The sequence below is a fragment of the Ranitomeya imitator genome, chromosome 2 (assembly GCF_032444005.1).
Source record: "Ranitomeya imitator isolate aRanImi1 chromosome 2, aRanImi1.pri, whole genome shotgun sequence".
NCBI classification, from domain to species: Eukaryota; Metazoa; Chordata; class Amphibia; order Anura; family Dendrobatidae; genus Ranitomeya; species Ranitomeya imitator.
Genome location: NC_091283.1, coordinates 76,314,242 through 76,327,443, shown reverse-complemented (window position 1 = coordinate 76,327,443; position 13,202 = coordinate 76,314,242). Strand labels below are relative to the sequence as shown.

General features: G+C 48.6%; 1 protein-coding gene across 2 annotated transcripts in view; it reads right to left on the bottom strand.

The window, feature by feature from the left end:
• The window catches only part of SLC9A6 (solute carrier family 9 member A6), a 55,474-nt gene extending 46,645 nt beyond the window's left edge, over positions 1 to 8,829 (bottom strand). For both annotated transcript variants that reach the window (XR_011317988.1, XM_069746982.1), the window contains exons 1-3: positions 8,550 to 8,829; positions 2,397 to 2,599; positions 1,086 to 1,163 (exon numbers count right to left, since the gene is read on the bottom strand). Coding sequence is in view for 1 of the 2 variants with exons in the window: in XM_069746982.1 (XP_069603083.1) it covers positions 1,086 to 1,163; positions 2,397 to 2,599; positions 8,550 to 8,820 (552 nt within the window). In the remaining variant the exon portion in view is untranslated. The remainder of the gene's footprint in view (positions 1 to 1,085; positions 1,164 to 2,396; positions 2,600 to 8,549) is intronic.
• Between the last annotated feature and the right edge of the window lie 4,373 nt (positions 8,830 to 13,202).

Sequence of the window (13,202 nt, the reverse complement as noted above, 5' to 3'; positions counted from 1 at the left end):
ACAACATGGCTCCTACTCTGTAAGGAGACCTGCCGCACAGTCCTAGCTGGAGAAGACGGCGCTTCAGTCCACGGACGGTGATGGTCAAGAGTGGGGCCGTGTGGTGAAAGGGCTCGCCGAGAGTTACCCGTCAGATTACGCTGACATATCACAGCCACGTCATTATTTAGTATGGCGGGTGCTAGTACTAGTCACTGTAACGGCTTTGTCCTGCCCAATATCTGCAGAGGACCTCTCACTACAGGGGTCTGAGGACGGGCGCACACAGACAAGGGAGCTGTGAAGTTATCTTCATAGCCCAGGACGCCATACACCAGAATACTACAGTATGTCGCAATACTAGCACTGAAGTATGCCAGGATTGGATTTTTACTTTACCATACCCTGCCCCATTGGGCAATAATAATCAGAAGATGGAAAAGGCCGATAATGAGCGCACCCCAATATCAGGGCCGAAAATTCTAAGGTTTTCTGCCATGTTTGAAAAGCTCCACGAAATGGTCTCAGATCAGAACATGATTTTGGAGAAAAGGATGGGACCTGCACGTCCCAGCAATAAAGTATTATGAAGGGGAAGAGGTAAGACGATGACTGGGGCATGCCATTGTGTCGGAGATCACAGGTACAAAACACACAGAGAATGAGGGGGCTAACAAGCAAAGTGCCTTATAACCAGTAATGGGCGAGCGCGCTCAGCATCAGGGTGCAGGATCAAGCAGCGAGCAGTGCCGAGTGTCGGGTGGTGCTCGAATCAGAGAGAGAAAAATGCTGGAGTTTGCCTTTATGATCACTACTGGAGTCGAGCACCGAGCGTTTCGATCAACATGACTTATAACCAGTGATGGGCGAGCGCGCTCAGCATCAGGGTGCAGGATCAAGCAGTGAGCAGTGCCGAGTGTCGGGTGGTGCTCGAACCAGAGAGAGAAAAATGCTGGAGTTTGCCATTCACTTCCATTATGATCGCTACTGGAGTTGAGCACCGAGCGCTTCGATCAATGTGACTTATAACGAATCCACCGCGAGTGGCCATCAGCAGCCGAGTGCAGAGGTGAAATCCTCGCTGGGCAGAGGTGCTACATACTTACTCTTTTTAAGCTGTATCCTGCATAAAATATAATTGGAGGAAGAAGAATATTGAAGAAAACTTCAGGGTCAAATGTAATCTGCAAGAAAAGCAGAAGAAGTAATGTTATATACAATCTGTACGACATTCATTACTAATAATAAAGACTTCTACAGTCACTAAAGGACACAAGTAACCAATGTGAGGCCTAATAAGAGGGCCGGGAAGCGCAGCTCTGACCACAAGGGAACAGTAGAGACGTCCTGCAGATAATGCTGGGGCTTTACTTCTGGAATGCTTACCTGTCGTCTCAGGTGGCAGCACGGAATAAGTTGTTGTGTGCACGAGGACTGACAATATTTCTGAAGACTGAGCTCTGTATAACCTCACCACTAATTAGCAGTTTTCTGTGTATACTCTGCATGGGCAGAAAGCTGTCAATCAGTGGTGGGGCGGGGTTATACAGAACAGGAGGACTACATGGCATGAGACAACTAGTTCTCTAGTGATCATCTCCTGCTGATAAAACACTGATATTATTGAAACTGAAACAAGCAGCCTAGTAAGTGACACATCACTGGAGTCAGGGTGTCTGCCTGTACATCATGCTGCTCTCAGATTACATAGTGGTGACAGATTCCCTTTAAAACCCTTACTGTGTGTGTGCATGCGTGCGTCACTGTATACAGCTGCTTCCCTCATCCCCATCAATAGCCCTCTATATGCAACATGTAACCTGATCCCTCAGTGAGTCGAATCTGTCTTTTAAGACAGATTTTCAATATATAAATTCAGGAGAGAGGATCTAGAAGTGGCTCATGAGTGGAGAAATAGACATTTTTTTCTGATAATACAAAGTTTCTCATCATCACTTACACTCTCGATGTAAAGTTTTTGAAACGACTGACTATTTACACCTTGCTTTGCTCTTTAATGGAGTCTGGCAGCGAGGGGGATCCACTCTATTAGCCAATCACATTACTGATACACTGGCTACATCTGTGTTATACGCTGGGACACTCGATGCAAAGGATTAGTGCTGCGTGCAGTTCTGCTCCTGTCCTAAAAGTGACAGAAACTACTGCAGAACCCCCCGCGGACCCCAGTATAAGTCAACAGAAAAGTTTCCAGCCTACACCTATGTATATTAGGAGTGTGACACCGGCGGCGTGCTATGCAGGTACGTCATGGAGGAGGGTGCTGTCAGCAGGCGGCAGCCAGAGCGAGCTGTCTATGACCTCAATCACGTGGCTGACATTGCACAAACCAGGCTGTAAACTGATCCGGCCATTGATAAATGTAGGTTGTGACAGTGAATTAGCGGAGAACTCACCTTCCGCAGCATTTCATTGTCCTGCAGATTGCTAGCCTCCTGGGGGCTGATCTCTCCTTTCAGGGTGTACTCGTAGAAGGTGCCGCTGACGTTCACCAGCAGCGTGGCCACCGGGGTCATCTGCTGCTCGCAGCTAATGGTTACGTTGTTGGCGTCACTGGTAAGGTGCACCCCGTACCGCAGCACCACCCCGACAACCAGACCTGGAAAACAAAACTGGGATTAGCCAGATCCAGACCGGACCATACTCCCCTTATGGGATCAGGCACATTTTCAGGTTTTTGGGGCTTTTTCCCCCGGACGCGGCCCATTTCCGTAATTACGTTTTTTCCTCCCCTTCTTCCCTGAGCCATAACTTTTTCATTTTTCTGTCCACATAGACATATGACGGCTTGTATTTTTTTTAATAACGCCATTCATTTTACCACATAGTGTAATAGAAAAAGGGGAAAAAATTGTGTGAAATTGCAGGAAAAAACACCAACCCCCAATCCTGAAATTGTTTTGCTTTTTAGGGAATTGTTTTTAAGGCATACACTGTGCGGTAAAACTCTGCTCATCAGTACGATGACAGCAATATCAAAGAGGTCCAGTTTTTTTTAAGGATTTTAGTGGTGAGAAAAAAAATTCAATTAAATAAAAAAAAAATGCCTTTGCCAGCATTTTCCGAGACCCGTAACGTTTTCTTTTTTTGGTCGATGGAGCTGTGTTATGGCTTATTTTTGCAGGGCGAAATGACGTTTCTAGTGATACCATTTTGGGATAGATATGACTTTTTGAACGCTTCTTACAGCATTTTTTGCGGTGTTGCAGTGTCCCAAAATACACAATTTTTGAGCTTTGAATTTTTTTCCGTATACAAATCAGGTTAATAATTTTTATATTTCAATATATGGGACTTTACTGAACACTGCAACAACACACTTTTTTTTTACCTATCTTTATTTTTAATGGGGTGATTTGAACTTTTATATTTTTACACTTTTTTTTTTTTAACTTTTCACTGTATTTATTAGTCCCCTTTGGGGACTTGAACCTGCAATTGTCTGATCGATTGTACTATATACAGCAATAGCACACTATTGCTGCATATAATTAAAATCACGGTCTCCTTTGAAGCCTGGTCACAGGCTGGGATTCAAGGGAGCTGCATAATGACAAACACGGAGATCCTCAACAGCCCCCCAGCTGTCATAGCTACCCATCGGTGCGCAGATATAGGGTTAATCTGCACTCTAATGTTACAACACTGAATGGGTGCATTACTTTAAGTGCGGCTACTGGGAGAAAATGAATTTATTTCCCCTAAGGAGCATAGGGGCGGTGCGGAGAGCGAGTACAGTCACCGCTCACTATACTGTGAGGACGCCCGGCACTTTGATTGACAGACGCGCTGTGGATCACGCCAGCAATCAAAGGGCCGGGGCGAGCTTACAGCCACTGTTCACACTATACTTCTTGCACAGTACTGGTGTGTGGTGATCAACAGGTGCGGGCACAAATGTCATAGGGACCCCAATTACAGGAGATTGGAAATCAACATATAGGGACGGGTTATCCACGGCTAACATGTCGGGCAATGCTTAATAAGACATCACAGTGAGCTCCTTAGGGAAATCACATGGGAATGACCTATAGGAAAAACTCACAATTACTTTAAAAATTAGAACTGGAAAAGATATGACCGCGCCGGATGACGGGGTAGGTGGAAAAACAACGTCTACTCAGACTACAGCGTTCCACCACTTAATAAAATACAATGAGATCAGTTGTCTGCCAATACAGCCGACCGGACTGACCGCCAGCACAGTGCAGCAAACAGCAGCTCTGCTAGCGCAAGAGAATGGCATAGAGCCCCCCACCAGAAACAAAATATAGTCAGGGGCGTCCGCCGTTCATTCTAAGCCTCTCCTCGTGCCGCACGGATAATCCCACCATACAGCATGCTTACCCCAGAGAAGTATGACCCCGCTCCAAAATTACTGCAGTGTCAGAACGTAAAAAATAATAATAATTGTGCTATGTACAAACAGAAGCTTTACAGGAGCCAAATGTTCTCATGGATGTAAATGGGGCCGTGAGAACGCCTCCGTCCTGGTACAATAAGGTGGCAACTCTGACCTTGACCTGCGCCGTACCGGCAAAGGTCACCCTAATCCGATGCTAAGTGCTGTCGCTGCAAAGCTCAAAAAGTCCACAAGATTTCTGGCAATTTGGAAACAAAAGAACGAGCAGATCAGGTTCCAAGTATTTTCCAACTCTTTGACCATTTTGGGAAATGAACATGGCGGCCGAGGAGCACCGACCGGCACATGCTCAACTCTGCCCCCGCATTAGTCTGGCTAATCTTCCTGCTCCTTGGGAATATGGCACCTACTGACCCCGCAACCCTTCCCCATCTGCCCCCGTAAAGGGACGTGTCACGTCCAGGCCAGAAATGCCATTTACCTGCAGATACAGCGCTAATCTGGGGGTAGGAATCGCTATGTTAGGCTGCCTAATTAGAGGGAGAACATTAAAAGGATATTCCCAAGTATGGAAGTCATCCCCTATTCGTGGGATAGGTGACAATTTCCCAATCGCTGGGGACCAACCCTGAGAGCCACTCGTCAGTGTGACGGGAGCGCTGGTCGATCGTGCGCACCGCCGCGCTTTTCATTCTTAATGGGACCGCCAGGGATAACCAATCACAGATTTCAGCTGATCTTTGGCCTTTAGAATGAATGGATCAGCAGCGTGTATGAACAACCCTCCATTCACACTGAAGAGCCCTGGCTCTCGGCATTAATGAGGGTCCCAGGGGCGAGACCCTGCAGCAACCAGGAAGGATAGGGGATAACTTCCAAACTTGAGAGCACCCCTTAACTTACAGTATATTCTCCGTGCAGCCACTCGCTACCAATCATCTGGGCGATGCAAGGGATGATTACAGTCACCCTGACTACACACTATAATCACTCCCCAGCACTTGGACTGACAGCCTGCATGCAGTGTGTGTGGGCAGTGTGCATGCAGTGTGTGTGTGCAGAGCAGACCCCAATGAGCGAGTGATAGGGGGTGATTATAGCCGGGCTCACTGTGTGGTCAGCGATAGCTATTCACTCCCTGGACTGGTAGCGAGTGGCTGCAGGGAGGATAGAAGCTCATTTCTTCCTGTATCCGTTCTTGCAGTAAGGCAGCCTGATGCTAGAGGGACTGTCGGCACAGAATGACCGTTCAGACCGGGTACAGGTGATAAGTGCCCCCTCGGCGTGGCATGGCAGTCATTCAGAAGCATGTCCTTCCGTATAGAGGGTGGTCCCGACAGAAGATCTGGGCTCTCTGGACAGGAGTCGGCTTTATGAAACAAACTCTTTAACCCCTTTACTTAAGTGTATTATCCACAACACAAAGAACAATAGCAGATGTGTTATAGAAGATTTCCAAAGTTTTTAAACTTTTGGGAAAGTTTGAAAAGTCTTGATAAAACAAATGTGAGCCTCCGCACTGATCAGGCACTGTGAAGTGTGAATCTTTCTTTTCATTCTGAACATTAGGGGATTCCCACGAGTTTGGCTACAGGAATAAATATAGCTCAGGTTTGGCAGGATAAATTCTGTGTATTTACAACAGGGGTAATGATGACTCCTGCCCATATGTTCTATTAGGGGAGAATCCCTCTTTACGTATCAAAAATGAAAGCCATTCTGGCGCACCTGGCACTTGTAGTGCCACAATTCACCCAAAACAGCACAGATGGAGGGATAAAAACTGATCACCAGGGGTTAGAGGAGACAGACCACATAGATCAGATGCCAGCTTAAAGTGAATCTGTCAGCAGGACAGCATGGGGTAGTGATTAAGACACAGATTACATTTGAAACAATGTGTCACTTAGGTTGTGTGCTGTGGTTTACTTACAATGAAGGTTTTATCACCAGGACATTATTATTGTTGTTTAGACTAGCTGGCACATGCTTACTAGTCGAGACTCCGCCTCCTCCTGTGATAACCAGCTCACTGACAATAGACAATGTACATAGAGAGCCTGGTGTGCGCGGGGTTAGATTTCTCAGCTCTGCTGCATTCTACATTTAAAAACTCTCATTGTGTCACAACATGCTGCACCCAGTAAACTAAGTGATGCCATGCTGGAATCAAGGTATCTTCCTCTACATCATGCTGCTCTCAGATGTTGTAGCAAAAACCTGCTGACAGATTTCCTTTAATATGATGTGCACTGAACCAAAGGTGTTTTTAGGCCCAGTAGCCCGACACATTGAATCTCACACAGTGGTATAGAGATCACAGCCACTGGACGCTGGTGTATGGGGGGATCGTACAGACTTTTCAGTAACTTATCACAAATAGAAAAAGGTGATTGGTACTTTTTTGGGTGGGGTTTACCGGGATTAACTGGAATGGTCCCATTAACAACCACAGACGAGAAGTATAGAGAGGACAGCCTCTTTTTTTATATCTTGTGAGATTAGTTGCCTCTTTTTGGGGCCAAATTGATAAAAATGTTTCATGAATGTGCCAAATAAAAAATGTTCTGTATTTTGTCCTTAATCTGGTTTTGAGACAAAAGTCACCAAATGACATAAAATTTGCAAAAAATGCAGGTGTATATAGAATAACTCTGGGGGAGTGGGGTGGGGGGCAGAAACTGCTCAAAAAGAAAAGTCACAGTTGACGATTCAGCCAAATCATCTGGAAATCCCAAACCACAATGCCGAACATAAAAAACTAAACAGGAGAACGCATAAAATAGACACCAAAAACTAGACAAAAAATGGTGCAAGTGCAGTCAGGACCTGGGCGTACGTGCCACCACGGGTCAGGGGTCCCCCTCTGCAGTTTGCTGGTGTTCCCGTCGGTCTGATGGTTATGGCGGCTTCTTTTTGAGGGGGTCGATACCGAGTTGGGACAAGCGTTACGTGTCGGGGGCCGATAGGAAGCTTTTTGGTGAATATTTACCCAGAAGTAGATTGACAAGAAACACGTGAAATGGAAACTATCAAGAGATTGTACTGTTGACTTTAAGTCACTGAACAATGACTTCCTTTATTGGACGATAAGTTAACAAATCATATTACACCGAAATCCAAACATCCTATGTACACACATAAAGCCCTGGATGGTGTGAAGGCTACGTACCATGCACACATCCAGAAACGCTTTCATGCTCTCACTGCACGTATAAAATAATGTACATAAGGGTTTACTGTTTTGTGTCCACAGCTCCTAAGCAAACGATGCATCTCCATGGTAACAGATAAACGCTGCGCAGTCTCATCCTGCAGCCGTTTTACCTCCTATCTGTCCACCTTACTAACTTAGCCCAAAGAAGGGGACAAATGGAAGACAGTAGGAGAATGCAGGATGACACTGCAGATATTTGTTTGCGGTCTGTTACCATGGCGATGCAACGGCTGCAGAAACAAAACGGTGAGAATTATAGAAGTTCCAGGAGTAAATTTGCATCAATTTTAAAATTAGATGTTTTGGAATAATGTGAAGGTGAATATAGCACACCAGACAGAGTGGCAGGACCAGAGCCCTGCGGACCTCCTACTACTTGCGGCGTCCTTGGCGCATCTTCTGATTCGTGTGGCCAGCGGGTATTAGTACAGGAGGACCTGTGGCTGGCGTGAATTATTACAGGAGGACCTGTGGCTGGCGTGCATTATTACAGGAGGACCTGTGGCTGGCGTGTATTAGTACAGGAGGACCTGTGGCTGGCGTGTATTAGTACAGGAGGACCTGTGGCTGGCGTGTATTAGTACAGGAGGACCTGTGGCTGGCGTGTATTAGTACAGGAGGACCTGTGGCTGGCGTGTATTAGTACAGGAGGACCTGTGGCTGGCGTGTATTAGTACAGGAGGACCTGTGGCTGGCGTGTATTAGTACACGAGGACCTGTGGCTGGCGTGTATTAGCACAGGAGGACCTGTGGCCGGCATGTGGCACTTTTAGGGGTGTTGTTCCCATACTATACATATCTGTAGCACAGGCCATGCACACTTACACAGCACTTGCCCCTGGGTCGCCCTGTGCAGTCACTGCCCGTCACCACCATTGCCTGGTGTGGGTGCAAGGGGCATGACGTCTGGCAGGACTGGTGGCATCGTCGCCTCCCTCCTGCACTGCCCCCACCCGGGCTGGCACCTACCATAGATCATGGCCAGGCCAGTCTCATGGAGGAAGCGAAACCTGCGGTGCTTGAACAGCCAGATGGTGAGGATGGTGAGGGTGAGCAGAAGGATGAAGATCAGCAGGTTGGTGCTGTCCAGGCGGTGAATGGCCTCCACCTGCTTCTCCGTCACGATATCCTCCATGGCGCTGTCCTCTGCCCAACACAGACCTATAATAAACAATAACGGCACTGCCAGCCAGGGACCCGTGCACCAGGAGCCCGGCACCACCGGACCGCACGGCGCCATGACAGGGGCAGGTCTGCCTGGCAGAGTCCTCCCAGACAATGAGTCAAACAGCAGCAGCTGCCGCCCTCTACTGGCGAAGGAGAGGCCCAGCACCCGGTGCACGCAGTATAGTCACTGGCACTGCACACCGGGGAGTGTATACACTGTATACTGGCACTGCACACCGGGGAGTACACACTGTATACAGTCACCGCACACCGGAGAGTGTATACACTATATACAGTCACCGCACACCGGGGAGTATACACTGTATACAGTCACCGCACACCCGGGAGTGTATACACTATATACAGTCACCTCACCGCACACCGGGGAGTACACACTGTATACAGTCACCGCACACCGGGAAGTGTATACACTATATACAGTCACCGCACACCGGGGAGTATACACTGTATACAGTCACCGCACACCCGGGAGTGTATACACTATATACAGTCACCTCACCGCACACCGGGGAGTACACACTGTATACAGTCACCGCACACCGGGGAGTGTATACACTATATACAGTCACCGCACACCGGGGAGTATACACTGTATACAGTCACCGCACACCTGGGAGTGTATACACTATATACAGTCACCGCACACCGGGGAGTATACACTGTATACAGTCACCGCACACCGGGGAGTACACACTGTATACAGTCACAGCTCACCGAAGAGTATACACTGTATACAGTCACCGCACACCGGGAGTATACACTGTATACAGTCACCGCACACCGGGGAGTACACACTGTATACAGTCACCACACACCGGGGAGTACACACTGTATACAGTCACAGCTCACCGAGGAGTATACACTGTATGCAGTCAACGCACACCGGGAGTATACAGTCACCGCACACCGGGGAGTACACACTGTATACAGTCACAGCTCACCGAGGAGTATACACTGTATGCAGTCAACGCACACCGGGGAGTATACACTATATACAGTCACCGCACACCGGGGAGTACACACTGTATACAGTCACCGCACACCGGGGAATGTATACACTGTATACAGTCACCGCACATCGGGGAGTATACACTGTATACAGTCACCGCACACCGGGGTGTATACACTGTATACAGTCACCACACACCGGGGAGTACACACTGTATACAGTCGCCGCACATCGGGGAGTATACACTATATAGAGTCACCGCACACCGGGGAGTACACACTATATACAGTCACCGCACACCGGGGAGTACACACTGTATACAGTCACTACACACCGGGGAGTACACACTGTATACAGTCACCGCACACCGGGGAGTACACACTGTATACAGTCACCGCACACCGGGGAGTATACACTATATACAGTCACCGCACACCGGGGAGTATACACTGTATACAGTCACCGCACACCGGGGAGTACACACTGTATACAGTCACTGCATACCGGGGAGTACACACTGTATACAGTCACCGCACACCGGGGAGTACACACTGTATACAGTCACCGCACACCGGGGAGTATACACTGTATACAGTCACCGCACACCGGGGAGTACACACTGTATACAGTCACCGCACACCGGGGAGTATACACTGTATACAGTCACCGCACACCGGGGAGTACACACTGTATACAGTCACCGCACACCGGGGAGTACACACTGTATACAGTCACCGCACACCGGGGAGTACACACTGTATACAGTCACCGCACACCGGGTAGTATACACTGTATACAGTCACCGCACACCGGGGAGTATACACTCTATACAGTCACCGCACACCGGGGAATGTATACACTGTATACAGTCACCGCACACCGGGGAGTATACACTGTATACAGTCACCGCACACCGGGGAGTACACACTGAATACAGTCACCGCACACCGGGGAGTATACACTGTATACAGTCACCGCACACCGGGGAGTATACACTGTATACAGTCACCGCACACCGGGGAGTATACACTGTATACAGTCACCGCACACCGGGGAGTATACACTGTATACAGTCACCGCACACCGGGGAGTATACACTGTATACAGTCACCGCACACCAGGGAGTATACACTGTATACAGTCACCGCACACCGGGGAGTATACACTGTATACAGTTACCGCACACCGGGGAGTATACACTGTATACAGTCACCACACACCGGGGAATGTATACACTGTATACAGTCACCGCACACCGGGGAGTATACACTGTATACAGTCATCGCACACCGGGGAGTATACACTGTATACAGTTACCGCACACCGGGGAGTATACACTGTATACAGTCACCCCACACCGGGGAATGTATACACTGTATACAGTCACCGCACACCGGGGAGTATACACTGTATACAGTCATCGCACACCGGGGAGTATACACTGTATACAGTCACCACACACCGGGGAATGTATACACTGTATACAGTCAACCACACAGCGGGGAGTACACACTGTATACAGTCACCGCACATCGGGGAGTATACACTGTATACAGTCACCACACACCGGGGAGTATACACTATATACAGTCACCACACACCCGGGAGTATACACTGCATACAGTCAATGCACACCGGGGAGTATACACTGTATACAGTCACCGCACACCGGGGAGTACACACTATATACAGTCACCACACACCGGGGAGTACACACTATATACAGTCACCACCCACTGGGGAGTATACACTGTATACAGTCACCGCACACCGGGGACTACACACTTTATACAGTCACCGCACACCGAAGAGTATACACTGTATACCAGTGTTCCCCAACTCCAGTCCTCGTGAGCCACCAACAGGTCATGTTTTCAGGATTTCCTTAGTATTGCACAGGTGATTGAATTATCACCTGTGCAATACTAAAGAAATCCTGAACACATGACCTGTTGGTGGCTCACGAGGATCGGAGTTGGGGAACACTGCTGTATACAGTCACCGCACACCAGAGAGTACACACTATATAAAGTCACCACACACCGGGGAGTACACACTGTATACAGTCACCCCACACCGGGGAATGTATACACTGTATACAGTCACCGCACACCGGGGAGTATACACTGTATACAGTCACCGCACACCGGGGAGTATACACTGTATACAGTCACCGCACACCGGGGAGTATACACTGTATACAGTCACCGCACACCGGGGAGTATACACTGTATACAGTCACCGCACACCAGGGAGTATACACTGTATACAGTCACCGCACACCGGGGAGTATACACTGTATACAGTTACCGCACACCGGGGAGTATACACTGTATACAGTCACCACACACCGGGGAATGTATACACTGTATACAGTCACCGCACACCGGGGAGTATACACTGTATACAGTCATCGCACACCGGGGAGTATACACTGTATACAGTTACCGCACACCGGGGAGTATACACTGTATACAGTCACCCCACACCGGGGAATGTATACACTGTATACAGTCACCGCACACCGGGGAGTATACACTGTATACAGTCATCGCACACCGGGGAGTATACACTGTATACAGTCACCACACACCGGGGAATGTATACACTGTATACAGTCAACCACACAGCGGGGAGTACACACTGTATACAGTCACCGCACATCGGGGAGTATACACTGTATACAGTCACCACACACCGGGGAGTATACACTATATACAGTCACCGCACACCCGGGAGTATACACTGCATACAGTCAATGCACACCGGGGAGTATACACTGTATACAGTCACCGCACACCGGGGAGTACACACTATATACAGTCACCACACACCGGGGAGTACACACTATATACAGTCACCACCCACTGGGGAGTATACACTGTATACAGTCACCGCACACCGGGGACTACACACTTTATACAGTCACCGCACACCGAAGAGTATACACTGTATACCAGTGTTCCCCAACTCCAGTCCTCGTGAGCCACCAACAGGTCATGTTTTCAGGATTTCCTTAGTATTGCACAGGTGATTGAATTATCACCTGTGCAATACTAAAGAAATCCTGAACACATGACCTGTTGGTGGCTCACGAGGATCGGAGTTGGGGAACACTGCTGTATACAGTCACCGCACACCAGAGAGTACACACTATATAAAGTCACCACACACCGGGGAGTACACACTGTATACAGTCACCCCACATCGGGGAATGTATACACTGTATACAGTCACCGCACACCGGGGAGTATACACTGTATACAGTCATCGCACACCGGGGAGTATACACTGTATACAGTCACCACACACCGGGGAATGTATACACTGTATACAGTCAACCACACAGCGGGGAGTACACACTGTATACAGTCACCGCACACCGGGGAGTATACACTGTATACGGTCACCGCACACCGGGGAGTATACACTGTATACGGTCACCGCACACCAAGGACTACATACTGTATGCAGTCACCGCACAC